Raw genomic sequence first — 25,994 nt, 5'->3', positions numbered from 1 at the left:
TTCCAACTATTATGGCCTTTTTCTGTCACTGTCTTCCATGTGCTCCAACCCTAGCTACTGTCATCTTTAGCCATCGCCATCGGGTCGAGTCATCGCATCCATCTTGCTTCTTATTCTGCTGCGCCTCTGGTCCTCCAAAAGTACCACGCCTCGCAAGAATCCGATCCGCAACAAAAATAGAATTTTACATATATCGATCCTATATTCCACGAGGGAATGTACATGTAATCTAAATCGAAAATAAAATTCTAAAAATCGTAGGGCTAATGCAGCTCCTGCTGTATTAGTTACATACAATCATGCACACATAAAATAATGCCCTTGACATGTCCAAGGGTCCAATCACACACAACATCTATAAGCCATAATAGTTGGAGCCTGCAACCACAAAGTTAGCACATCCTACTATTATCCTGCCTAAATTATGTATGACATGTGCATAACCCAATTTGAAAACCAAACACACATAGGCAAATCCTAGCTCTGATACCAATTGTTGGTTAGTCCTAGGAAAATCGTACCAGTTCCACTGTACAAAAATTTTATACAAGTGTCGAACCTTTCCTTAAATAACCTATTGTGTTCTTTAGAAGTTAAATTTGGAATCGCAGACGAAACTTAACATCATTGATTCCAAATTTAACTTATCTGTTCTTAATGGTTTAGATTTGAATCGCAAGCGAAACTTAACACTATTGATTCAAATCCACCTATGTTATTAATTTCATTAAATATTAATTTCCAAAATTGGCTTCCAGGACTGCATAGCGAGGCGCATGGCCTTCTTGGATATGGGAGCAACCACCACCGCCTAGACAAAGCCTTTTAAGGAAAGATAATATTTAATTTCCATAAATAACTCTAGGTTTAACCAAAAAGAACAATCGAATCACAAATTCAAAAAATTAAACAAAAGAAACACAAATTCGAAACAAATTCAAAAAACTCTAGAATCATATGTCTCTTGTGTTTGGTATTTCCAAAAATAACTATACAAAGAAAACTAGTATGATGCGGAAAACAATTACTAGTTATACCTTTCTTTGTAAGCAAATAACCTCTTGATCTTCTACCGTATTCCTCTTCTAACCTCGGAAATTGTGTGGGCAACGATCTTCTAAGATGAGAACCACCAAGCACATTCTTCTTCCTTCTAGGTTTTGGCCACCAAAATCTCTTCCAAAGATGAAGAGATTCAGCCACCACCAAGCTCCAAGGGATGCTAGAAATATCGCCTCCTTTTCTCTTCTTCTTCTCCAAGCAAGATCCGGCCACCACAAGGACTCCAAGGAAGAGATGAGGTTTGGCCACAAGATGGAGAAGAGAGAAAGAGGAGGGGCCGGCCACACCAAGGAGGAAAAGAGAGGAAGAAAAATAGAATAGAGGTTGTTCAACATGAAGGCTCCTCTACCCTCTTTTTTATAATCCTTGGTCTTAACAAATAAAAAAATTTTAATAAAAACTTCCTTAGTTCTTTTGCCATGAAAAGGAAAATTTATTTAATTAAAAATCAATTTTCTTTTCATTATTTCAATGACCGGCCACTTTAAAATCTCCAAGCAAATAAAATTTTTAAACACAAATTAAAACTTCCTTATTTGCTTCCAAAAATTTATAAAAAATTTCTCCAATAATTTTTTTCCCTTCATGGTGGATTATAAAAAAGAATTTTTATAAATTAAAATCTCTCTTTTAAACATGTGGATAATTTTCAAAAAGAAAGTTATCTCTAAAAATTAAAATCTCCTTTCAATCTACAAATAAGGAAAGATACCAAATCTTTTCTTAATCTTTTGTAGAAACTAATAAAAGAGAATATTTAATTTTAAACTCTCTTTTAAATCATGATCATGGTTAAAAAAAGAAAGTTTTCTTAAAATTAAAATCCACCTTTCAATCTACAAATAAGGAAAGATTTCAAATCTTTTCTTAATCTTTTGTAGAAAGCTATAAAAGGAAAGATTTAAATTTTAAACTCTCTTTCAAAACCATGGAATCCACATAAGAAAAAATTTATAAATAAAATCCTTTTTAATATGATATTGTCGGCCACCTAGGCTTGGGCTCCAAGCAATTGGTCGGTCACCTTAAGGCTTAACCTTTAGGCTTGGCCGACCCTAAGCTTGAGCTTCAAGCTTGGCTTGGTCGGCCCCTATATGTTGGGTAAGAAGGTGGGTATAAATCTCTATATACAAGAGGTTACGATAGGGACCGAGAGGAGGAATTGGTTTTGATCTCCTGATGAAATTAAGCATCTCATGTTCGCCCCGAACACATAACTTAATTTCATCAATAATAATTCATTCCACTAAAGAACTATTATTGAACTACCGCACCAATCCCAAATTACATTTTGGGCTCCTTCTTATTATGAGTGTGTTAGTCTCCCTGTGTTTAAGATGTCGAATGTCCACTAATTAAGTGAGTTACTGACAACTCATTTAATTAATATCTCAATCCAAGAGTAGTACCACTCAACCTTATCATCATGTCGGACTAAGTCCACCTGCAGGGTTTAACATGACAATCTTTATGAGCTCCTCTTGGGGACATTATCAACCTAGATTACTAGGACACAGTTTCCTTCTATAATCAACAAGTCACACTATAAGTAACATCATTTCTCAACTTATCAGGCATTTTGATTTATCGAACTAAATCTCACCCTTTGATAAGTCAAAGAAATAAATATTAAATATATGTGTTTGTTATTATATTAGGATTAAGAGCACACACTTCCATAATAACTAAGGTCTAGTTCTTTTATTAAATCAGTATAAAAAGAATTTACCTTAAATAGTCCTGCTCAATACACTTAAAGTGTACTAGTGTAATTTATTAGTCAAGATAAACTAATGCCTAATTACACTACGACTATTCTAATGGTTTGTTCCTTTCCATCTTAGTCGTGAGCTACTATTTATAATTTATAAAGAACCAATAACACAATCTTCTGCGTGTGACACCACACACTATGTTATCTACAATATAAATTAATTGCACATCTACATTTGGTATATATAAATGTAGACACTTGGTCAATGTGATTCTTATAAAAGTTTATACTAAAGCTAGGCTTTTAATATACACTCCAACACCTACCACCTAGGGTTACCACCCCCTAGGGTTTTTCACCTGCCTAACCGCAGTTAGGACTTTCCTGCAATCTCATTTAAGCACATTAGATAATAAGGAACCTTAACTTTAAATCTCTTTGTCATTATCAAAACTTAGGTTCGATTGTCGGATTCTTCTCGCACCAACATAATATTCATTCAGGTCGATCGACGACACAACAAATAAATGGTCGATCGGAGGATAAGAGGCATAGACAACCTCAAAGTCCAGTCAATCAGACTTGCATCCTCGTTCGACTAGACTTGAAGGAGAGATTTGTGATATAGTATTTAAGGTAGGACCCTTTGGGTTGGGTCAAAGTCTGGGAGGCCGGCTGACGTAGGAGTCAAAGTCAAAATCAAAGGGTGGTTAATATCATTTGGAACAAGAGAAAGTCTAACCGAACCTCTAGGCCGACCGAACCATGAGTTTTGATCTTATGCACGGACGAAGTGTTAAGCTAGGGGCTTGCCCGATCGGGCCCTCGATCCGGTCAATCTGACCTCAAAGCCTGATCTCGTAATCAATGATGAAGTATAAAGACAAGTGTCAATTACCCCGACCAAGTGCTCCAGCCGATTGGACGTATGGTCCGATCGGACATGATAGACACCTGGTTGCGTACAGTTCAAACAAAGAAGCCGAGTGAAAGCCAAGTCATCGATTGGTTGTGTATAGTTCAAACAAAGAAGCCAAGTGAAAGTCGAGTCACTGACTGCACTCATAAACATTGACCGAGTACTTCTCAGGAGTCATGGTCGGTCGGACTATACCAATAATTCGATTGGTTGGTCAAAGTAATCTCTTGTGGGCCTTGTAGCCTAATAAATTATTATTCTTTTTTGGCCTTTTGTGCCATGGAGGATAGAGGATATTATGTAGGTAAATCGTACCTTCGAAGTTTTCAGCCTATCAAATCATAAAGATTTACGGGCTCATTTTAGAAAAAGTGTCAGTCACTCTATGGCCTATTCTTTTTTGGAAGTGCTTCGTAATTCATGCATAGACACAGCAATGACATTATAAAAGGGGGGTTTCATCCATAAATGAAGATACACAACGTTACATAATTTTACACGTTCATTGCTACAATTTTTTTCACTATTCATCTCTAAAGACCGATACTAACTTAAGCATCGAAGGATCAACGCTAGGGATCCCTTCCTAGACCTGACAGTTAACACTCTTTGTGACACACATGACAGCTTGAAGTCTTCGTTTGATCAACATTAGAACCAAGTTTCCAGTTAGCCATCATCTCAACTTTCAGATAGGATCAATCATAATTTTTTTTTTAACTGCTAATTAACTTAGTTTGAGACAAGCTTAGGTTTTCACCCTTTATCATCGGATATATTATCAAATATAAATAGTAATTAAAACGGCTGCTATTCCAACTAACTAATCAACTGATTGGTTTGGCCGTATGAAAGTTTATCATCAATTTGAAAGAGTGATTTGTCTAACTCATAACGGGTGGCCCATCAATATGATGTTTTTAGATTAATCATCCATTAAAAAAATTTATTTGCTAATTTATCAAAATTAGAACTCAAATTTTAAGTTTGAAAAAATAAGAAAATACTCTGCTGCTGCTGCATGAGTATCTCGAAGTTAAAAATCTGACTCTGTGAATATACATAAATTGTACTCTAAATTTATTTAATAAGTAAATCAAAAAGAAAGTTATTTATCTTTAAAATTAATCGGCGAAGTTGGAACATTTAAATTAAAAAATTGGTAACCAACTCCTGTTTTGTCCCACGGAAAAGGCCATCCAAACTTGTGTTCCGGCGTTTGGTGGCAGAAAATAGAAATGCATGCTTCAGCTTGCAGCTACGTGAAGACAAAGCAGGGTTTAAAACGACCAAACAAGTGGATTAAAAAAGAATTAAAATCTAATCTTCATGATTTGTTTATTCATCATTTATTAGTTAATTGAAGTCGTTTGTATTTGTTTTCTCTTCGTTTGCAGCTGCGTAACGTCGAAGCAGGAGTAGGTGAAAAAGGATTGGAAAAACAAAGTTTCAAAAGGATTAGATTTCGACCTCTTTTTCTTTTATTTTTTTTTAATTTAAAGACAAAAAGAGAGATAAGAATTATAAAAAAAAATGTGGTTAAAAAACCATTTGATGCATTGTTTTTAGTACAGTCGTTGTTACTTCTTTTGTCGGCGTTGAGTGGTCCTAAAATAGAGTAGGAGATTGGATTAAGATATGATGTGTTAAAAGATATGATATAGTACGGTAAGAGACTCTAAGCAAGTTTTAAATTTCATCAGCCACATTATTTGAGGAGTTTAAAAAATTTAGGACATTTATCGTCCGTTAGATTCATCTGTGCTTCCAAATCTATCTTGGACCAATAAGAAACATAATCGAATGCTGAATAAATGAATTAAAAAAATAAAAGATATGTTTTTGCAAATCAATATAGTCAAGTAATTTATTTTTTAATTAGACTAATTTTAAGAGTAATCTTAAAACAAAAAGTGCATTTTTATTGTTTTAAAAAACATTAGAAGTGCGCTCGATTCTTTCAAAAAAAAAAAAAAATCAGAAATTGTGTTGTTTGGGATTAAAGAAACAAATATCACTATAATTATTTGATGTTGAATTTTTCATTCAAATCAAATATGTGAAAAGAATTAAGATTTTATTTAAGATGTTTAAAATCGTCATATTGTAATGTCGTTTAACTCTCTAAAATGCAATAAAGCCTAATAAATTATAAATAAGAGGACATTAAAAACAATGACAATATAAATCAGAAATTAAAGATTGATCTCGACTTATTTGATACTTTTTTGTCTCTATCTCTCTCTGTTCATCAGATAAACCATACGTATGATAGAGAGCAAACACCTACCTCTCACCAAGGAAAGGGATGTTCTAACATTCGATTTCCTATAATCTACAAGGTTTTATTCATTACAATCAATGAATTCTTCAAGTTCTTCACATCAATTCCAAGCTAAAATTTGTGTGGACAAAAAAAAGAGGATAAAAATCTCAGAGAAATAGTTGGAAACAGTGAATGGCCATGAACATTTGAGCACACGCAAGAAAGGGAGGAGATATGGAGGAATAATTTGCACAAAAGCTAAGATACAAAGATGGAGAATCTCGACTAATCTCGGGATGACAGATTCCATTGAAAGTTTTTCATCAAAGTAAATCTAAAAGCATGAACGGCTCATCAACGCTCCAAGATTATGTCTTTCCACTAGAGACATTAATTATATAATGTGCAATCATTAAAAATTAATAATCTAATTAACTATGGAAGTGCTTTACTATTGGAGCAAACGATCATATCACTCATTTCTAAGTTGTTTGATATTATCGGTCTAATGATAAAATATAAATAAATAAATCATAAAAATATTTTATCTCAGTACATTGATCCTTTAAATAAAAAAGATTAAATATCAAACATGGTATTTTACACCTTAGAAATTGATCATAACATTTATTAAAGTAAATATTTATATAAATACATAGAATGGAAGTATACTGGAGCATAGTCCGGGGCAAATGAAGAATCTTGATTCTCGAATCGAAAAGATGCCAAAGGATTGAATTGATTGGTGTCAGCTGGGAAACACAATTTCCGTTCTATTTCTTAATCGAATCTAAGAAGAAATGATTCGCACGTGGGGTTGCATGGGGTGGGCAAATTTGGCATGGTGCTTCACACGCACTTGATTTGCTATCTAACTCGATCTCATCTCATGCCTTGTGTGCTATCTAATTAGTCTTTTAAAATGGTCTAGTGATTAGTGTATGATATATTGTCATCATAAAATTTGGGATTCGAATCTTGATAAAATCAAGATAAATATTTCTCTTGTGTGCTAATCATTATTTCAAAGACTAGTAGCCGTCTATGATTTATTTTCTCCGTACTGATCCTGGGACGAATTGACAAGAATATTAGGAACAAACGTATTCACTTTTTATCACCATTGTGCTATCTAACCCGCACTCAAACCGTATAGTTTTTTTCGCTTTTCTTTTCTTTGCTTTTCTTTCTCCCCTCGTTCGGCAAAGGGCGGATCCGCCGCCCCGGCGGCCCCCTACGCCGGCCCCCCGGTGATGTAGGAGGAAGGTAAATCAGGGTGAATGCTGGGATGGCAAAGTGTTGGCGTTCGAGGCTTTAAACCAACTGACGGAGATATTATCCCTCGCTGCAGTTGGTGACTCTCGAACCGTCGCACGCTTGGCAAACAGACCAACACTTTACCATTTGATCCAGCCCCTGGGGGCTTTTCTTTCTCCCCTCGTGCTTCTATATTATGTTGATTGCCCATTGCCTCTGCTTCACCCACCTCTCGCCTCCTCATCCTCTTCCTTTCCCTTCTCTGCTCTTGTCCCAAGGTGCTCGCTCTGCTCTCTTCCCTCCCCTGTTTGATGCAAGTCTAGGGTTGAGATTTTCAGGAATCTGATTCGTGGGATTTTGTGAAAAAATTGGCTGTTCAGAATCCATGGCAGGCTGCAATCAAGGGAATATAGCTCCTCAAGGCGAAGAAGTAATGCTTGTTCTTCTATCTGCCCCCCTTTTGGTTCTTAGGCATGTAATGATTTTGATTTTGGAAGTAATAAAGTTTGGTTACTGCCTTTATCACTTCCAAAATCCTGCCTGATATTATTGAATTTCAAACTGAAAAAGAGCTGTGTAAATAATCTTGGTTCGATAAGGGCTTCTTTTGATAGATACTTTCAGATTAAGAACCTTGGTGCTACTTCTATGCTTTCACTCACTGCATTAAACTGACAAGTCTAGCCATCAATCTCCAATCTTATACTGCATATCGTTTGGTATTTTGTCTTAGGTGCTATTGGAGAAAAGATATGGAGGTATTGTAGCCAAAAAGCCATTAATCTCCAAGGCAAGTTTTTGACATTTTAAATGTTATGCTTCTGTTTTTCATCACAGCGTAAGATGTCTCTAACTTCATCTTTAAGCAAGCTCATTTAATATTCTTCTCTGTTCTTGATTTAGACATGCTAGATTTTGCCTCATAGTTGAACTTTCTGATTGACATTTACTATGGAAGTGATTACTGTGACAGTATTGTTTAAGAAAGTATTTTATTTCAGGTTAGGTTTCATTATTGCCTGAAATGTAAGATCGAAATTGTCCACAACGAAAATGCTCCTCTTTTTTTTCAAAAATGAATTGAGTAAGTGGAGTGTTGGAGACCTAAACATTTGATTTCTCCTTTTTTTTGTTTTTGTTTGGATGCAGGACCATGAAAGAGCTTACTTTGATTCTGCTGACTGGGTCCTTGGCAAGGTATTTACTTCTCGATTATGCTTTTAGACGAGATAATATTGAAGGCATTAAACCATGAATTGTGTCAACTAGATTGAATTCACATGCTAACAAAGAAGATGCTATTTAGCTATGCCATTCTCACTTCAGTTGGAATTGTTTTTTAGAACATATATCATCAAAATCTACAGGGTTTCTCACTTCGGTTCGAATTGTTTTTTAGAACATTGTTACTTGCCTTGAAAAAAAGAATGAAGCATTCTTTTTATCTGTCTTTTCTCAATGAAAAAGGAGAAAACATTGCGTAATACATTTCCTGATGATTGAGTTAACAAAGATAAAAAAAGAGGCAATTTTATGATCGAGTTAACAAGTCAACTTGGACTATTCTACATAACAAGGCTGACATAAATGGTTGACATTTCAAATAATCAACTTTGAAAAAGATTAACAAAGTTGACTATTGGAAATGTCAACTTTATTAAAAAAGCTTGTCCTGAGGTTGAGGCGGTTGATTTAATAAGACTAAATTCGCCGATTTCCCACATTTTTAAGATGAAATTTCTCCCTTTGTGCAGCAAGGAACAAGCCCAAAGTCAAAAACCGCTGTTGAATCTCTTAAACCCAAGTTGAAGGTATACGTTTATGGCATGCATATTTTGTCTCGACAGTAGAGCCACCAACATGGAGATATCAAATTTCTGATACATGTTATCTGTCGGTTTGATTTCTGTGTTACCGTTGCTGCAGCGCACTCCTCATCATCAGCTTCCACCTCGAAAGCCTGCATGCACAACCGGCGTCGAAGATACAGTAAGCTTCATCTCTTGCTGAACTTGACTCAAATAGCTGAAGATTGATTACTTGCTTCTAATTCACTGGCAGGAGTAACTGCTGAGGGATTGAAGTCCATGATTATTCCTTAGCATGGACAAACAACTATCTTTGTTTTCCCAAAGAAAAAAAAAATTGAGTCATTTTTATGAGAAGTCTTGGAACTATCAGAAATGTTTTGCACATAATTAATCACCTTAATCAAGAACTTTGATAAATGATTGATCCGTTTGTTGTTTTTTAATTTTTGTTACTATTCAAAGTGGTGGGATTGATAGTCACAGAAGACTTGGATCTTTCAACTTTGCCAATTAGGATTTGAAAGAGAAATTAACATACTGCCAATTAGGATTTTGCTCATATCCCTTGCAGGAACTACAAGGAAACATTTTGCTCTGATAAAACATAGTTCATTACATGGTCCAGAGACCTGTGAGGCTCGCTATATTTCTCTCTATCTAAATGGAAGAATGAATACACCATATGAAACAATAAGGCTGATCACTACATTATCATCAATTATCAAGTGAATGGTTCGACTTTGCATCATCATTCTCTGCAAAAGGTCGAAGATGATCATAAGGAGGTTACAGAGTCAAACCGTACTGGTGATTGCTAATGCGCTAATTTAAATGATATGGAAATCAACAAGAACTTCATCAATCAATAAGCTCAGTATCTGTCTTTGAATTTGCTTGCCAGTTTCAAATGCTTCAATCTCAAACTCCAGCCAACTTCCCAAGTGAGTGCTCATGTCATTTGCCACAAGTTCATTTACCATCCAGTTACTCGTGGATTTCCATCCTGAAATTTCATCATAAACATCTTGTGCAATATCCTTCCTAGTCAATATTGTTCCCTTGTTCCATGCTTGATATCCTGCCTTAAAATAATGATCATGTTTCAACTCCAAGCATTCTTGGACAGAGTCATATAGTAACTTGCTCCTTCCCTTATCACCTATTACCTCTTCTTGTAGATATCCATTATTACCTTCAAAAGCTGCAACGCCATTTAAGTAGTATGAGGCTAAATCCTCAGACGTCAAACCTTTGTGGCACAATGTTTTCCTCATATAATGCAGTTCCTGCTCGTTTGGTTTCATATGGGCTGTTGTACCCTCTTGATCTTTAGCAATAGAAGAAGCTGAATCAAACAACTCAGGTTCTGCTTCAGCCAATTTACTTGAATGCAAGTGAGCAATGTTCTGAGCTTTAACAGATGATGAACAAAGGTCGCTTCCTGGAGAAATTAGTAGCACAAGTCAGATATAGGAAGAATTAAAATATAAACATATCCATTAAGCAATGCTTTACCATATGCACTTCCTGGGCTCTCCGTTAACTGCCAGCTTTCACTTGAAAAGGAGGCATCAAACACGGAGAGTGGACTTTGATAATTGTAATTTGGTTCCATGCAGGCATTACCGCTGCTGCTTTGATCGTTTTCAACTTTTACTGCCTGAAATTGGATTAGGCGTTAAAATAAAACCTTTTAACTTGCCAAAGGAATGAAGCCCTGCAATTGATAGTTTCTTGAAAAGATGAAACACAACTGATGAGGCAATTCAACTCTTGGGCATCAGGCACATGTCACAATGGTTGAAGCATACTTTTCTCATATAATGGATAGCAACTACGATGACCATTGGAAAAACTTCCGACTGAGAATCTTTCTAAGAGTAATTTGCTTGTGTTGCTCATAAGCACCAATTAACCCACTAATGAAAGCAGTTAGTGTATCAGAGTTTAAGAATTCTTAGATTCACAGTGAGAAAGTAATTGAGCTTAAGCTCATGTACAGTCCAACAGAAAACATATATTTGAAAGCTATTGTTATTGCATCATAAGGACATTGGACATTGGACATTGGACATTGAACATTGGAATAAAAACCACACAAACGAATTGGACATTTAAAATTGCAGGGAGAATTATGGATATGCATAGTTTGAGATGACACAACACTTTGCTCACTCAATTACTCGTGTTTTCTCGGTTAACCAAGAAATATTTAATATTAATTATCATATAGAGAAATCAATTTGGCATTAAAGTATGAACTCAAGCATTATTTTCTTCATAAGAGAGTTGGCATGCCTAAATAAGCTTGATCTAAGTTTCAATTATATTGACATTTACAAATTGTGTATATAAGAGTTAGTCTCAACTGTTATCTGTCAACATGTTGCCTAAGAATGTTTTTTGGTTTGTTGAAGTTATCAGACACGTAACATGAAAGATTGAACAATGTAAATCTGCTTCCTTATGATGCCAGACTTAACAAGTGTGCTTGGGGGAAGGAATGTCAAAAGCCTACCCAGGATCCATGTGCAAGTAAGTCACAAGTACCATTTGTGTGATTTATCCCATTTCAGAGAGTGTGAGGCCGCCCTGGAGGGCATGATAAGGTGACGGCTTCACCTTTTATAGCTCCAACAAGTACCATTTGTGTATGTTAGGGTGGTGGTGTGTGTAAATATATACCACTACTGGTTATACAATAAGAATTATTCCCAGTTGTTATTTGTGGAAATATCTTGCTTAATAAGTCGTATCCCATTGTATATCAAACTAACAAGAATTGGATAAGATAAGCAATTTTGATATGATAAAGATTTGTGAAATATAATTTAACCAATAGCTTATTATTTATTGCAATCACCTGAGAATTTGTTGAAGAAACTCCAGAGTTAACTGCAATTCCGTGTCTATCCTTATATGATATAGGTTGGAACTCCCTGTGTTGTGCTGTCCGTGTGTTCAAACCATTACAAGAAGATTTTACATTTTGCGGAGTTGGAGCAGAAGCTGTGAGCTTTGCTGTTCTTGTGAAGTCGCAGGATAGCTCAGTAGAAGTCAATTCTCTTAATTTCTGTTCTAAGAGATGACTCAATGCATCACCACCTAAAACATTCAATCCTGGTGATAATAGACTCTTGTTAACATCTGAAAAATTATTTTCTAAACAACTACCATTCCCTTTGTCCCATTTATCAACCACCAAACCGCCAGATTGAGACGCACTAAATGTTTTTATCAACGGGGATGTGAATGTAAAAGATATGATGTCAGTAGCATTTCTATTATCCTCAGGTCGTTTTGTGTGCTCATCTATTAGCATATCAGATTCAACTTGCGTTTCATGTCTTTTCATTAGCCCTCTGTAAGTAGGCAAACTATTCTCACTGCTGAAGCTTCCTTCTATTAACCTTTTCTTTTGTGGGAAATCCTTGTTATTGGAGGATGAACCTTCCCTATCAAGGCCTGTGATTTTCCTGCAATTGTTTCTTGAAGTTCCTGAAGGCTTGTATGCAATCTTGTTTTTTCCGGATGAAGGATCTGCAGATGGAATCTTCCTTCCTTGTTGCTGACTCGATTGCTTTACACTCAATTTGCTTTTGCTTGATTGACAGTTCTGCTTCTGATTGTTTTGCCTGAGGACACCAGAAACATTGACTGTTGAAGGCTTCTTTGGTGGTTTATTCTTCTGGTTGTTTGCTTGTGTCTTGAATGGTTGATTTACCTTGTATTCTTCATGCTCCTTCTGAACTATTGAACTCCTACTTGATGAGCCAAAGCCTTCCCTTTTCTGGACATTAACTTTAGCTTGTATGGCTAAAGAGACGGATTTACCCTTACTTCTTGCTCCAGCTCCATTGATTTCATAAGGATCTGGAGAGGACCTAACAATAACAATATCTTCAGTCCTATTCCAGTTCGTGTTTAAGGACTGTCCTCTCGAGAACTGAGGATCATCCAACTTAACAGGTGGTCGGGATAGTTGTAACACTTGCGACACCCTTTCTGTACCAGATACGTTATCCTTGGGCTCGCGAACTCTTATAGGAATTGAAGGTGAACTTATCTTCCCTTTTGTACTAGGATGTATTTGCAGCCCCGGTTCAATAATCTTTGCAGCTGCCTCCATAATTTCTGTTGCATTCTTTGCTGATGTGAAGCCAAGGTTCTTGATTGGCGATACCAACTTGTGGTGGCTTAGTGGAAGGGACTTTCCCAACCTTGGAGGTAATATCTCCCTTTGGAACCTTTCTATGGGGCTGCTGGGCATCTTCTGAGATCTGGTCTCCATGGTCTTCCTGAAGTAACCCTCAGCTTTGTGGGGAACAACATAGTTGGAATTTTCATTTGTGTAAAAGTTAGGACTTTTCTGGCTCTGGTTGTAGTGAAAAGATCGGGCATCAAAGAAAGGAGTGGAGTATGGCTCTGAAACTCCTGATGTTGGCATGGAATCAAGACCCATAAGCCTTGCCACAACACCTGGGGCCCTTGTTCCATTGCCATCTTCATCGGTCACCGATGAAGCGCAACTATAGTCACTACTTCCTTTGTTACTTGGAACGGCAAATATTTGGTCATCATCAATCTGAAATAACATGATTTGGCCATTGATAATGCAATCCAACTTAAACAAGCTGTAAAAGAAGCAGCAAAAAATCAGACTCACCAGATGGAGCTGCGTTGCTGGGAAATTATCAATACTTCTCTTCCCTTGCTTTGTGCCCTCTGAATGACGAACATGAGGAAATATTCAAACTTTGAATCAAAAAAGAGTTTTTTTTTACCATAAGAATTGATAAACACAAGTAGACTCACCAGGCGAATTGGAGAACAATTTCTTCCTCGACTTCCGGTTCCAATCAAATAGGTGAAAAAATCCACCACTTTTGGAACCACCCTGCTCTCCACCCATTGTCACCTTTTATTTCTTTACAAACCTTCAAAAACACCGATTGAAGCATTTCAATTAACCAAGAAACTGATCTCTTTTTCCGAAGAAAAAATAAACGAAATCATAAGATAATGACTAGATAAACCTAATTATGGCAACAAAACAGAACATATGAGATCCATTCGGTGTCGGCTTTAGAAACCTGATCGCCAATTAAACAAGAACGTTAGACAGGGACAGCACCAACATACCTATTCGAAAAATCACAGATCACTGCCCACCGCAAATCTCTCAAATTTTGGATCTCAACCACAAATCATGGCCGATGGACCGAGCAACACCAACCTGAATAGCGAGAAATCCCGATACCTGAGTAGCTAAACCCTATTCATAGATCTGATTTAGGTTTCCGAGAGAAAGAAGTCGGGCTTTGAAGTTTAAACGGGTAGATGTGTCAATAAAATATAGGGAACGAAGCAGAATTAAAAAGGGTAAACGACGAACGTAACGGTTCGCTTTCGGGAGAGGGAGATCCATTTCAAATTCCAAACGGTCGCATATTCCTCCGCCACTACTGACCTACATCCTTCTATGCGGTCATCCAAGCCGTCCGTTGATCACTTCAAAGCGCCCGACCGTCCCGACGAGAAGGACCCAGCGAACGCGATCCCCCGAGTGGGATCTGCTGCTTTGCCTCGGCGGCACGTCGACTCGTGTTGTTGACGTGGAGATATCGGGGGACTCAGAGAAAAGGTAGCAAATGGACGGGTGCGATACGTTGGCGTGGAGTGTTGCCTGGTCCCCTTACATCAGCTGATCCCAATGCCCAAAGGGCTTTAAACGCACCATTCTGATCTTTGGAATTTTTTTCCCTTTTTCTTTTCTTTGATTTTTTTTCTCTATTTTTAGGAAAATTCAATTTTAGCCCTGTAGGTTATCTATTTTTAACATCTCATATTTTACAATATTTACATTTCACCCACCACAATTTACAAACTAAAACTAAACCGCCCCAAGCCGCATAACCAAGTAGCACGGCATGATATAATTTAATCATCCAAAATTAATGGAACAATTTATTTTAAGTTTAACCAAATACATCTAGTTAATTCTGAAGTGGGATCCATTCCAATGTCATGTTGTGGCGGCTAATGCACTAAGTTGGTTTCTTAATTGCGTGATCAGTCCAATAAATTTAACACAAATGTCTGGAACTAGAGACACAATTAGATAAGCTTGTCGATTGCCTATAGTATTATATTAATACAATATTTTAAAATATTATATCTAACATAACTAATTTGACATCATATCATATTAATAAATACATTTAGAATTTAAAAAATAATTTTTAAGGTGGAATTTCAAATTAAAAAAATAATAAATTCGCTATCTTAACGGGCCCCTAGTACCTCATGGATATGAAAGGAGGTTCATACAAGTACACATATCATAGACGCATGGTGGGATAAACCCCAGGTCGTCAGTTCCTGAAAATCGATCCCTAAATATTATGTCAAAAATATCATGTGTCCATCGTCTATGCTACGTCCTTGGTGGAATTTCAAATTAAAATTTTCATATAGGTTCGATCAATTTTATTTTAATAGTTGGAAGACAAATTTAGATATGTGACATATTATTAGAAATACATGCTTTTGTATTAGATATAAATAAAAATAAACATCTAATCCAGCTTCGGAAAGATAATTAGTTATCTCTTCCTTCTCTCTTCCTTCCGGAGAGATTCTTTTTTCTCTTCCTTCCCATTTCTCTTGTCTCCCCGTAGGATATTTTTCCTTCGTTGATTTCTTTCATTCCTAATCCACCCCCTCCGAGTAAACATAGGGTTAGTGACAAAAAAAAACAAACCGAAGGATCTTTTATTTAAACACATCGATCGGACAATGGTATCGCCGTATCACATCACATAAACCAGCTGTTAAAAATAAACTTTGGGCGCCGTCGTCGCCGGAGGGCCGCGCGCGCCTATCGCCGCACCGCGACGGCGGCGGCGGCGGCGGTGGGTACTGAGGCTGCGACTAGCGATTTGTATATCTCGATGAGCACCTTCTCGTCGTACTCCTTCGCCTTCTGCGCCGCGAACCTCATTTCGTGATCGTCCCGGCCGAATCCGTAACCTCCGAAGCCGTACCCGATGCCGACGGGGACCGTGTCGGAGAGCCCTAGCATAAACCGCACGTAGCCGTCGCGGATCCGCTTGAGGAACCTCCGGGGAGAAGCCGCCTTACGAAGGCGCAGGAAGACGAGGCGCGATGGGATCTTGATCCTCCAGAACCTGCGCCTCCGGCTGGGATCCTGTTCGCGGCCGACGCGGTGGTAGCCGCGCCGCTTCCAGTATTCAGGTAGCCTGCTCTTGTAGGAATCCATTGCCTCCGCTTCCGCCTCGGAAGTGGATCTGGCTTTAAGAAGGCGAGGAAGGGGTACTGGAGGATCATTTAAAAGATGCTCGGGTAATGGGTGATCTTACCTCCGCTGCAGTCTTCATGTGGAAGCAGGTTGAATACTAAGGTTGGCGCCGGTTATTTAATTGGCTTGCGGTCGGGGCACCGCTAAATGACGGCCGTCAAATCCTGTCAAATTTATTTATATTTTTTGGAAAAAAAATTTTATATGGACAATTGATGTTACTATATTAGTTAGCGATAATATTGACATTTCATTATATTATAGTTGTTATAAATTGTAATTATTATAATAAATATTTCATTACTATTAATAATACTCTTTTGTAACCACTTAAATTCATAATTCTTATAATATGAACCCTTCATCACATTGATCAATATTGGTTAACATATGTCTCCTCGAATGTGTCTAGTGACTAGTGCATGAGGTATTATCACAATGAGGTCTGGGGTTCGATTTTCAGTAAAGCTGAGGTAAATACCTCCCTTATGTGTTAGTCACTATTTCAAAGGCTAGTAGCCGCCCGTGATTTACCTCCTATAAAATTATAACTATTGTAATTATATAATCGTTATAATCTTATAATTAGAGTTATAAATAAGTCGAGCCGAGTCAAGTTTTAGAATGTTCAAGTTTGTTTGATAAGGTAATCAAACTGAGCTGAGCCGAGCTTAAAATGCACTAAGCTTTCAGTTCAAGTTTGACTTGATTTATTTTTTTATGAGCTTGAGTTTATTTGGAGTTTGATTTGAGCTTGATTAGTTTAAATATTATTGAGCTCTCAATTCAAGTTTGGCTTGAGTTGGCTTGAGCTTGGTTCGAGCTTGATTTGTTTAGATATTATCAAGCTCTCAATTTAAATTTGTTTGATTATTTAAAACTTTTAGTTATTTAATTGATTATTGAATTTGATTATTTAAATTTATTTATTTATTTTATTATTTATTTAACATATTAAAAAGAATTTGATTAATAAATATGATTCATAAATATTATTAATGTTTATGAATATTATTCATGAATATTAACAAGCTGAATACATATCAATTTATTTATTTAACTTAATAAATTATTTAAATTTATTTATTTAATTAATTTTATATATACTAAATAAATATAAATAAACATTTACCAAACTAAATATTATACTTATTCATAAATGCAGACTTCATTTACCACTTTGTTTGTAATTGTAGACGGTTTTAGAAAATAAAATACGTAGAGATGCATGGGGGTAGCGTGAAAAATCCTTTTGATTAAAAAAAACTTCAAAAAAATATAGCCTTCGACTATTGTAATAAAAATGGTACTCTTTTAATTTTTAACCATATTTTTTTTCCATATTTATTCCTTGATTTAATAATAATGGATAAACATCATTAGCTCAACGAAGATTTAATGCCTCGGATAGGCGCACATGGTAAAGCGTTCTGGATGCACACTCCAGAGCACGATTCGATCTTTTGTTAGGGCATGCATCCACGTTGAATTTAACGGAAAATTATGATGGGCCGCTTCAGTTGAAGTATCCATATGTGAAAAAAAACATAAAAATTTGCCTTCATAAGCAGAGTATTACCAGTGTATTTATTACCATATGTTCCATGTTGAAACGACTTTATAGGAACGATGGGACGACGAAGATCACGGAAATTGATTACCAGTGTCTTACTATGAGCATTATCTGATGTACTGGTTGGCAAATCGGCGGTGCAACCTCCCACCTCCATGAGACTGGATTAGTTGGGCAAAACTTAGACACTGAATTAACAAAAAAAAATAATTTAAAAAAAAAACAAAAATTAATAAGCTAATAAATATTAAATATAGAAAGAATGATCCAAAAGGTATTAAATTAATTAGATAACTAGAAGGTTAAAAAATATAAATAAATGATAAATCCAGCTGATCTTGAGATAACTGATTTAGTCTCATAAATTTTTTTCCATCCGTAGTGAAAAAAAAAACTTAAAAGGATTGAATAAACATAGTAAATTTTGAATTTAATCTTCAGTAATTTCTCAAAGATGCACCTAAAATTTCTAAATGCTAAAAAAGTGCACCTAAGTTTCATCTTTCCCATATTTTACCCCTCTCATCAAAAGTCGACTTTTCTTTTTTGCATATAACGTTTTTGCATGTAAATATCTTTTATCTCTTTTCTTTCCTCTCTTCTAATTTTTCTATTCTTCCATGATGCTAATTTTTAAACATCAATATCATTATAATACTAGTTTTTAAATACCAACATCATTATGATATTAATTTTTAAAAATAAACACAACAGCTTAACACACTAACACTATTATGATGCTAGTTTTTTTTTCAAATCAGCATCATAATTTAAATATCATTGTGATACTAATTTTTAAAAATCAGCACCACTACTTAACACACCAACATCATTGTGGTGTAGATTTTTGAAAAATCAACATCACAATTTTAACACCAACACCATCAGTATCGTTGTAGTGTTGATTTTTTTTTTTTGAAAATAGTAAAGAAGAATATATTTGGACTATAGAGCATTGTAGAATTAATATGTTCAAACAGAGCTCTCTAAGTCCATCAATGAGTTTTAGTGAAAACTCATTGATGAACCTAGAAAACCCTAATCGAACTTATTTCAAGTGATATAGGTTTTTAGGTTTTTGAAGTACCCCAAAGTCTATATGTGTTCAAAGATATTAGTTTGAAGTGATTAACAACAGTTATCAGAAAGTTTTCAAAATTTATAACTTTTAGACAATTGATGCATACATATAACTTATCGTAAGGATGTCAAAACCAGACATTGACACCATAAATACCTTCACTGTACTACTCTCTTCCATTATATGTCAACTTTTTAAAAATCTAAATCCTCAGGTCCATCAATGAGTTTTAGTCAAAACTCATTGATAAACTTATAAAGCTCTAATCGAACTCATTCCGAGTGCTATAGGTTTCTGAAGTGTCTCAGAGTCTATATGTGCCCAAAGATATCAACTTGAAGTTATTAACTACCATGATCAGAAAGTTTTTAAAGTTTATGACTTTAAGATAATTGATACATACACTTAACTTATCGTAGGAATGTTAGAACTAAGCGTGAATATCATAAATATACTACTCTCTTCCCTTACATGTCAACTTTTCATAAATCCAAATTGTTGGTGCAATCGACCTCTAGGGTTTCGATATTTGACAATGTACCTTAGTCTGGTCAGTTTAACCAAGGGTTGATCCAAACATGACTTGATGTTTGGAAGAGAAAAATCTAGTCAGGACTAGATGACTAGCAAGGATAAGTTCTAACCAAAGGATAGACAAGTAAGAAGTCTACTGAGTGACTAGTCCTAACTAGAGGTTAAGAAAGAGGAAGTCCTAGTGAGTGAAGCTAGACTTTAGTGAGTGAAGTTAGGTAGTGGAAGTTCTGGTGAGTGAAGTCGGGCTCTAGTGAGTGAAGCTAGGTAGTGGAAGTCCTGGTGAGTGAAGTTGGACCCTAGTGAGTGAAGCTAGGTAGTGGAAGTCCTAGTGAGCGAAGCCGGACTCTAGTGAGTGAAGCTAGGTAGTGGAAGTCCTGGTGAGTGAAGCTGGGCCCTAGTGAGTGAAGCTAGGTAGTAGAAGTCCTGATGAGTGAAGTCGGGCCTTAGTGAGTGAAGTTAGGTGGTGGAAGTCCTGGTGAGTGAAACTAGACAATGAAAGTCCTAGTGAGTGAAGTTGGGCATCCCTAAAGGAAAGCATCCCTAGGTAATATGTGGTTGACTGGTTTCCAGTCGACCGCACACGATCAACCAGACCAGCGAATTATTAATAGTGCTAACACTGTTTTATTTTTACCATTTTATATCTATGGTATTAACTCAATGTTGCAGGTAAGTCTTAGTAGATCAGCTTGGTCAGATACTAAGCAAAGCTAGAGAAATTTCAAACAGGTCTAAAGGACCAAATGTTTGATAGGTAAGTAAAAGTAAGTCACTGGAGGAGAGTGACTCGGTGAGGATGCATCCCGATTGAGGGACAGTAGGCATCGATCTAGTTTAAGTCCATTTCAGATCCCTAATTTGAGACCTTGATTAGTTCTTGGTCCTGGGAGGATAGGAGCTAATTACTACTTCTTATTATCACTGTGCTAATTTTGTGTGTAGGTTACATGTTTTAGATTTAGAGTAACACAACTTACAAGGCAAAAAGGAGTAAAAAACCTTTGGATAAACAGTATCTGAAGGCGCCTTCAAGCATTGGAAGGTACATTCGCACTGTTTATGACTTGAAGGTTCCTTCCAAGGGATAAATTTTGGACCCCATCACAGATAAGGCATAGCAAAGTTGGGATCAGATTTGCCATGTTGAAGGTATCTTCAATGCCTATGGAAGGCGCCTTCCATGCCCTTTATAAGCCAGTCTCGACCAAGCATCAAATCACAACTGATATATGAGTTACTACGCGTCCATTTGAGGTTCCAACTACTCTAACTTCCTGCTGTGACTCTGTTGCGAAGCTGCTGCGTCTGACTACTACTCTGAGGACTTCTGATCGTGGCTGATAGATCGATACCAATACACGAGCATTTTTCACTTCGATCCCTATGTGTCGGTAACGAAGTTATTTCCTTGTACTTAATTACTAAAATAGGGAAGTGTAGCGTGTTACACTTCGCCTATCTTCTTTTACTCGATCCCCTCTTCTAGAGGTACCGGAAGAGGTATTTTAGTAGATTACCCATCGATAGGTACGCGGGACCTGGGTCTTAGAGTAGGAGTTGACAAAAACTCCGAATCAAGTAAAACTGACCATGTTTTATTGTGTTTGTTTTTTTACTTAGTTTTCTGCTGCGTACTCATCTTAAAATTTAAAAATAACAAGTTTTCAAAACCACGTGATTTAGCCCTTCTCTCACGTGCGACTCGATCCAACACAAATTGCCTATTTTCATCAATGAGTTTCGGACAAAAATTATTGATGGACTTAGAGAGTTCTGATTAGACTCATTCCAACTTCTATGAATTTTTACCATACTCCGAAGTTCAAATATGTACTTATTTACTGTTTTTAAAAAATTAACACCACAACAATACGATGGTACTAGTGTTTAAGTCGTAGTGTTGATTTTTAAAAAATTAGTACCATATTAATACTAATGTGTTCAGTTAAAAAATTAGTACCATATTAATACTAATGTGTTAAGTTGTGGTGTTGATTTTTAAAATTAGCATCATGACTATTTGTGTTTAAAAATTAGTATCATAAAAAAATAAATAAAAAATAGACAAGAAGAAAGAGAAGAGAAATATATTTACTAAGAAAGAGAGAGAAGAGAAATATATAGTATATTTAATTTTGATAGGAGGGGTAAAATGTGAATTAAGTGTGCCGTTTTGGAAAGATGAAACTTATGTGTATTGCTGAATATATTTACATTCAACGTAGAGGGGCAGTATATTTACGTGCAAGAGAATAGATGAAAGAGAAGAGAAGAGGTAAAAGAATAAATTCAGCTAGTTTTATGAGTTAGTTTGATGGTGATCGTTTGATTCTATGGAATTTTTTTATTGGTCATTAAGGTTAATCAAAAAATGTTCACGGTAAGATTGTGCACTTTATTTGGAGAAAAAATTCTTGTTAATTTGTTATAGTCGAAGATCAAATCGTATGTGTCCAAATGATAATCTAAATATCCTGTTTTTGTATTGTAGTCATGAGGATAAAGAGAAGAGGAAAAAGATGCATGTTATATGTAAAAAGAGAGAAAAAAAATGAGAGACAATTTTTGGTCGGAGAGTTAAATGAGAATTAGGTTCTCTGTTTGAGAAAGACGAAACTTAGGTATGTCTTTTGTGCATTCGAAAATTTTAGATTCGAACTTCTGGAAAATTGTTGTTTAATCTTTAAAACTTTCTTTCATACTTTCCTATTTATTTTTTTTGCACTTTTTATTTGTTTCAGAATAATTTTTTTAATATTTTAAAAGTGATTTAAACCAATTTTCAAAATCTTTGAAATTAATTTTCAAAATTTGTAAATCAATTTAAACTAAAAATAGAACAAAAAAGTCCAAAACTAATTATAAATTTAGGTCAAAATAAAAAAAAAACAGTCAACATAAAATTTAAAAACAATTATCAGTTTTAGTTAAGTTTTGATTATAGTTATTGGATTAACGAGTGAGTAGTAAATATAGAAGAATAATAAGTTAAATAATAAATATATAGATTTCGCACTAGAATAGAATAACACGGCGTCTATCTATAGCGTGTTATGGCGTCTATCTACAGCATGTTAAATAATAAATATATAGATATCAGATTGAGGTGAGTGTTTGGTGATTCACATGCTGTGTTGCCTGTCAATAGCGTGACGGTGTCTGATTCATTGAATTAAAACTTCAGAGACATGGAGATTTTGGAAGGGTTTTTGAGTTTTTCTCATGATTTAAGGGCTCTCCAATCGAGGTTTTTAAGAGATATGTGAAATGAAAAAAATTGGATAAAAAAGTTTTAATTATTATGGATGGAACGCTTGAACTTTATATTTTATATTTTACGAGTATTCGTATTTTTTTTATCCAAAATATATAATTTAGGTTAAAAAATTATTTTATTAAATTTAGATATTTATTTTTCAATATATTATATATCAACTTTTTTATTTCTTCTCTCTTCTTTATAATGTTTAGGAATTGAAATCTATTACCTAAATTTAGAAAAGTACTGTTCATAAATGCATAATTTAGGAAATGAATAGAATAATTATGTATAATTTAGGGAATTGATAGAGTAGCTGATGTAAAAATTTTTTAACTACTCTATCTAAAATTTAGAGTAAAATCTTTGAATAGGGTATCTGATGTGGATGCTTTAAGAGCAGTAGTAAAATTATATATATATATATATATATATATATATAATAAAATATCATAAAGAGGATAAAAATATTTTAACCAACAAGATGTGAAACTTGTTAGACAGATAAAAAATATGATAAAAAACCTACCTGAATTAACATGACCTCTTGATACAAACTATTTGATTATAGAAACAGATGACTGTGAAGCAGGATGGGGAGGTGTCCTTTACAGAAAATCTAATAAATATGATCCTAAAAATATAGCGCTTCAGGCCAATACAAAGAAAAGGGTCGGCTGACTTCTTTATATTATGAAATTTTAACTGTAATTTACTTCCTTGATTCTTTCAGACTTTTTATTTGCAGCAAACAAGAAATCACAGTCAGAACAGACTATGAGGCTATCGTAAAATATAGCCAACAAACCAAACGTCTTTGAAAAGGCCTTAGTACAAAAAGATGGCTAAAATTTATAGATACTATTATTAACAAGGGACTAATCAATATAATGGGAAAATATTAAGGGTGTAATAATTCTTTGACAGATATATTATCTCGCTTATTACGCTAAACTTTGACATTTATCTTGCAAACATAGATAAACAAAAGAAAGTCAACACTTTTACAATGAAAATTATGAGATTTGGAAATCAAGAACTTCAACAATTCACTCGTTAGGAGGAACAATTTTATTTTCCAGCCAGAGAAAAATTAGACCATATACAAACATGTCTTCTTGACAACATATGGAACATTCTCACAATCCCTGGAGGAACCAAATACAAGATAGCCATAATCAATGCTGTGGCCAATTACTTCCAAACAGCAATACTAAAACCAGCCGGAAAGAAGTTCTCCTATTATGTACTATACTCATGTTCTCAAGCAAGAGTATATTATGACTGGGAAGAAGTTACAATAGCTATTCAAGGCTATACAACTCCCTCATTTCGGGGTTTCTACTCACTAGAAGATGCTTTTGATTCAGCCAGATCAGTTATTGGGCCTAATTTCTTTATTAGTACCCTACTAAAAACAAGGGAAAAAACACCCATGGAAATAGATCAACTAGAAAAAGCCCAAAAAAGACCTAAAAAAACATATGCACAGGATATTACAACTTCTCCTCCAAACAATACCCAACCTAAGGTTCACAGGCCCAATTATTTAACATTGGGGCACTTAAGGACCGTTATAGCTGCCACATCTAGATAAAGAAATTCAGAAGTAGTTTTGTTGGGCCTACCCACCACTCCAGATGAAATTTCCATACACATAAGTGTTAGAGTGTATACTAAAAGTCTAGTTTTTTGTAAATAATTATTTTAAAATAAGAATCAGGGGGCGTTTGGTTCTTTCCTAGGAATAGGAATAGGAATCGAAATGGGAATCATTGTATTGTGGAATGGGAATAGGTATGAGTATAAATATCACTCTTAAAAGCAATGTTTGGTTAGTTGCATATTTTCTATCGGAATAAATCAAAATTTCCCTTTTTACCCTTAAAGGAAAATAAGAGAAAAAATTAAATGTGAGAGAAAAATGAATGTGAGAAAAAAATATGATGAAAGAGAATGATGAGGGAGAAAGTCTGATGAGAGAGAAAGTGTGATGAGAAAGAATGAAGAGAGAGAAAGTGTGATGAGAGAAAATGAGAAAAGAGAGTGTAATATGAGAGATCATGATGAGAGAAGATGAGGGAGAAAATATGATGTGAGAGAAAATATGATGGGAGAGGATGAAGAGAGAGAAAATGTAATGAGAAAAATGAGGGGAGATAGTGTGATGAGAGAGATTGAGGAGAGAGAAAGTATGATGAGAGAGAAAATATGATGAGGAAAAAAGAGAGCAGTGAGTGTGATGGGAGAGATTGAGTAGAGAGAAAGTATAATGAGAGAGAAAGTGTGTTGAGAAAAAAAAAGAGGGAGTGTGACAAGAGAGATTGAGGAGAGAGAAAGTGTGATGAGAGCGAAAGTGTGATAAGAAAAAAAGAGAAAAGATAGTGTGATGGGAGAGATTGAGGAGAGAGAAAGTATGATGAGAGAAAAAGAAGGAAGAGAGTGCGATGGAAGAGATTGAGGAGAGAGAAAGTATGATGAGAGAGAAAGTATAATGAGAAAAAAAGAGGAAAGAGAGTGTGATAGGAGAGATTAAGGAGAGAGAAAGTGTGTGATAAAATGATGAGAGAGAAAATATGATGAGAGAGAACAAGGAGAGAGAAGTGATATGAAAGAAAAAATAAATAAATATATTTTGATATTTGGTATTAAGGGAGAAAATTTTAGTTTTAGGTCAAGGGTATTTTTGGAATAAGGAAATATTTTGATTGATGAAAATAGGGTAATGACTCATTGAAGGGGAGGTACATGAGAATGAGTTATTACTCAATTTCAAGGATTCATTCCCTTATTTGCATTCCTATTCCTATAATCCAAACATTAACAATGACAATCAATGATTCTCATTCTTATTCCCCACTCCTATTCCCCTAAACCAAACACCCCCTCATATTGGTCAAATCTCTACATTTATGCTAAGTGTAGTTGTCCATTTAATTTATATTGTAGATAACATTGTGTGAGAAGACACACAGAAGTTCATGTTATCGGTTCCTTATAAATTATAAACAGTCACTCACAACCAAGATGGAATGAGACAAACCATTGGAGTTGTTGTAGTGTAATTAGATATTAGTTTATCTTGACTAATAAATTACAATAGTACACTATGAGTGTATTGAGCAGGACCATTTGAGGTAGCTTCTTTTTATACTAACTACATAAAAGAACAAAACCTCTGTTATTATGGAAGTGTG

The 25,994-nt window shown here is 35.3% G+C and overlaps 3 protein-coding genes across 5 annotated transcripts; 1 reads left to right on the top strand and 2 right to left on the bottom strand.

Moving 5' to 3' along the window:
- Positions 1-7,368: 7,368 nt before the first annotated feature.
- Positions 7,369-12,322, top strand: LOC122051817. Of its 3 annotated transcripts, none has more exons than XR_006131563.1 (8): positions 7,369-7,496; positions 7,599-7,648; positions 7,952-8,008; positions 8,368-8,415; positions 8,973-9,029; positions 9,145-9,207; positions 11,447-11,564; positions 11,958-12,086. XR_006131563.1 is itself a non-coding variant. In XM_042613118.1 (7 exons), the coding sequence occupies exons 1-7, from the start codon at positions 7,415-7,417 to the stop codon at positions 9,283-9,285; spliced, it is 363 nt and encodes a 120-aa protein (XP_042469052.1). In that variant the 5' UTR covers positions 7,372-7,414; the 3' UTR covers positions 9,286-9,446. The 3 variants fall into 3 exon arrangements, 1 of the variants encoding a protein (XP_042469052.1); XR_006131564.1 differs by having other exon boundaries at positions 7,370-7,496; positions 11,506-11,564; positions 11,958-12,322; XM_042613118.1 differs by lacking the exons at positions 11,447-11,564; positions 11,958-12,086 and adding an exon at positions 9,280-9,446 and having other exon boundaries at positions 7,372-7,496.
- On the bottom strand, positions 9,688-14,383 carry LOC122051816. Its single transcript, XM_042613117.1, has 6 exons — positions 14,172-14,383; positions 13,845-13,966; positions 13,696-13,754; positions 11,893-13,614; positions 10,545-10,689; positions 9,688-10,470 (listed from the first exon to the last, which is right to left on the bottom strand). Exons 2-6 carry the CDS (start codon positions 13,939-13,941, stop codon positions 9,857-9,859), a joined length of 2,637 nt encoding a protein of 878 aa, XP_042469051.1. The 5' UTR covers positions 13,942-13,966; positions 14,172-14,383; the 3' UTR covers positions 9,688-9,856.
- A 1,526-nt stretch (positions 14,384-15,909) lies between these two features.
- LOC122050379 lies at positions 15,910-16,311 on the bottom strand. The gene has a single exon (XM_042611285.1). The coding sequence runs from the start codon at positions 16,309-16,311 to the stop codon at positions 15,910-15,912; it is 402 nt and encodes a 133-aa protein (XP_042467219.1).
- Between the last annotated feature and the right edge of the window lie 9,683 nt (positions 16,312-25,994).

This window comes from Zingiber officinale, chromosome 3A (genome assembly GCF_018446385.1).
Source record: "Zingiber officinale cultivar Zhangliang chromosome 3A, Zo_v1.1, whole genome shotgun sequence".
NCBI lineage: Eukaryota > Viridiplantae > Streptophyta > Magnoliopsida > Zingiberales > Zingiberaceae > Zingiber > Zingiber officinale.
This window is presented reverse-complemented; position numbering and strand designations above follow the sequence as displayed.

Coding starts and splice junctions, on each gene's coding strand:
- LOC122051816 (XM_042613117.1), bottom strand. CDS start 13,941: ATGGGTGGAGAGCAGGGTGGTTCCAAAAGTGGTGGATTTTTTCACCTA. Junction 13,755..13,844: donor ATTGTTCTCCAATTCGCCTG/GTGAGTCTACTT, acceptor TTCGTCATTCAG/AGGGCACAAAGCAAGGGAAG. Junction 10,690..11,892: donor TTTCTTCAACAAATTCTCAG/GTGATTGCAATA, acceptor ATCCAATTTCAG/GCAGTAAAAGTTGAAAACGA.
- LOC122050379 (XM_042611285.1), bottom strand. CDS start 16,311: ATGGATTCCTACAAGAGCAGGCTACCTGAATACTGGAAGCGGCGCGGC.
- LOC122051817 (XM_042613118.1), top strand. CDS start 7,415: ATGTTGATTGCCCATTGCCTCTGCTTCACCCACCTCTCGCCTCCTCAT. Junction 7,649..7,951: donor TAGCTCCTCAAGGCGAAGAA/GTAATGCTTGTT, acceptor ATTTTGTCTTAG/GTGCTATTGGAGAAAAGATA. Junction 9,030..9,144: donor CTCTTAAACCCAAGTTGAAG/GTATACGTTTAT, acceptor CCGTTGCTGCAG/CGCACTCCTCATCATCAGCT.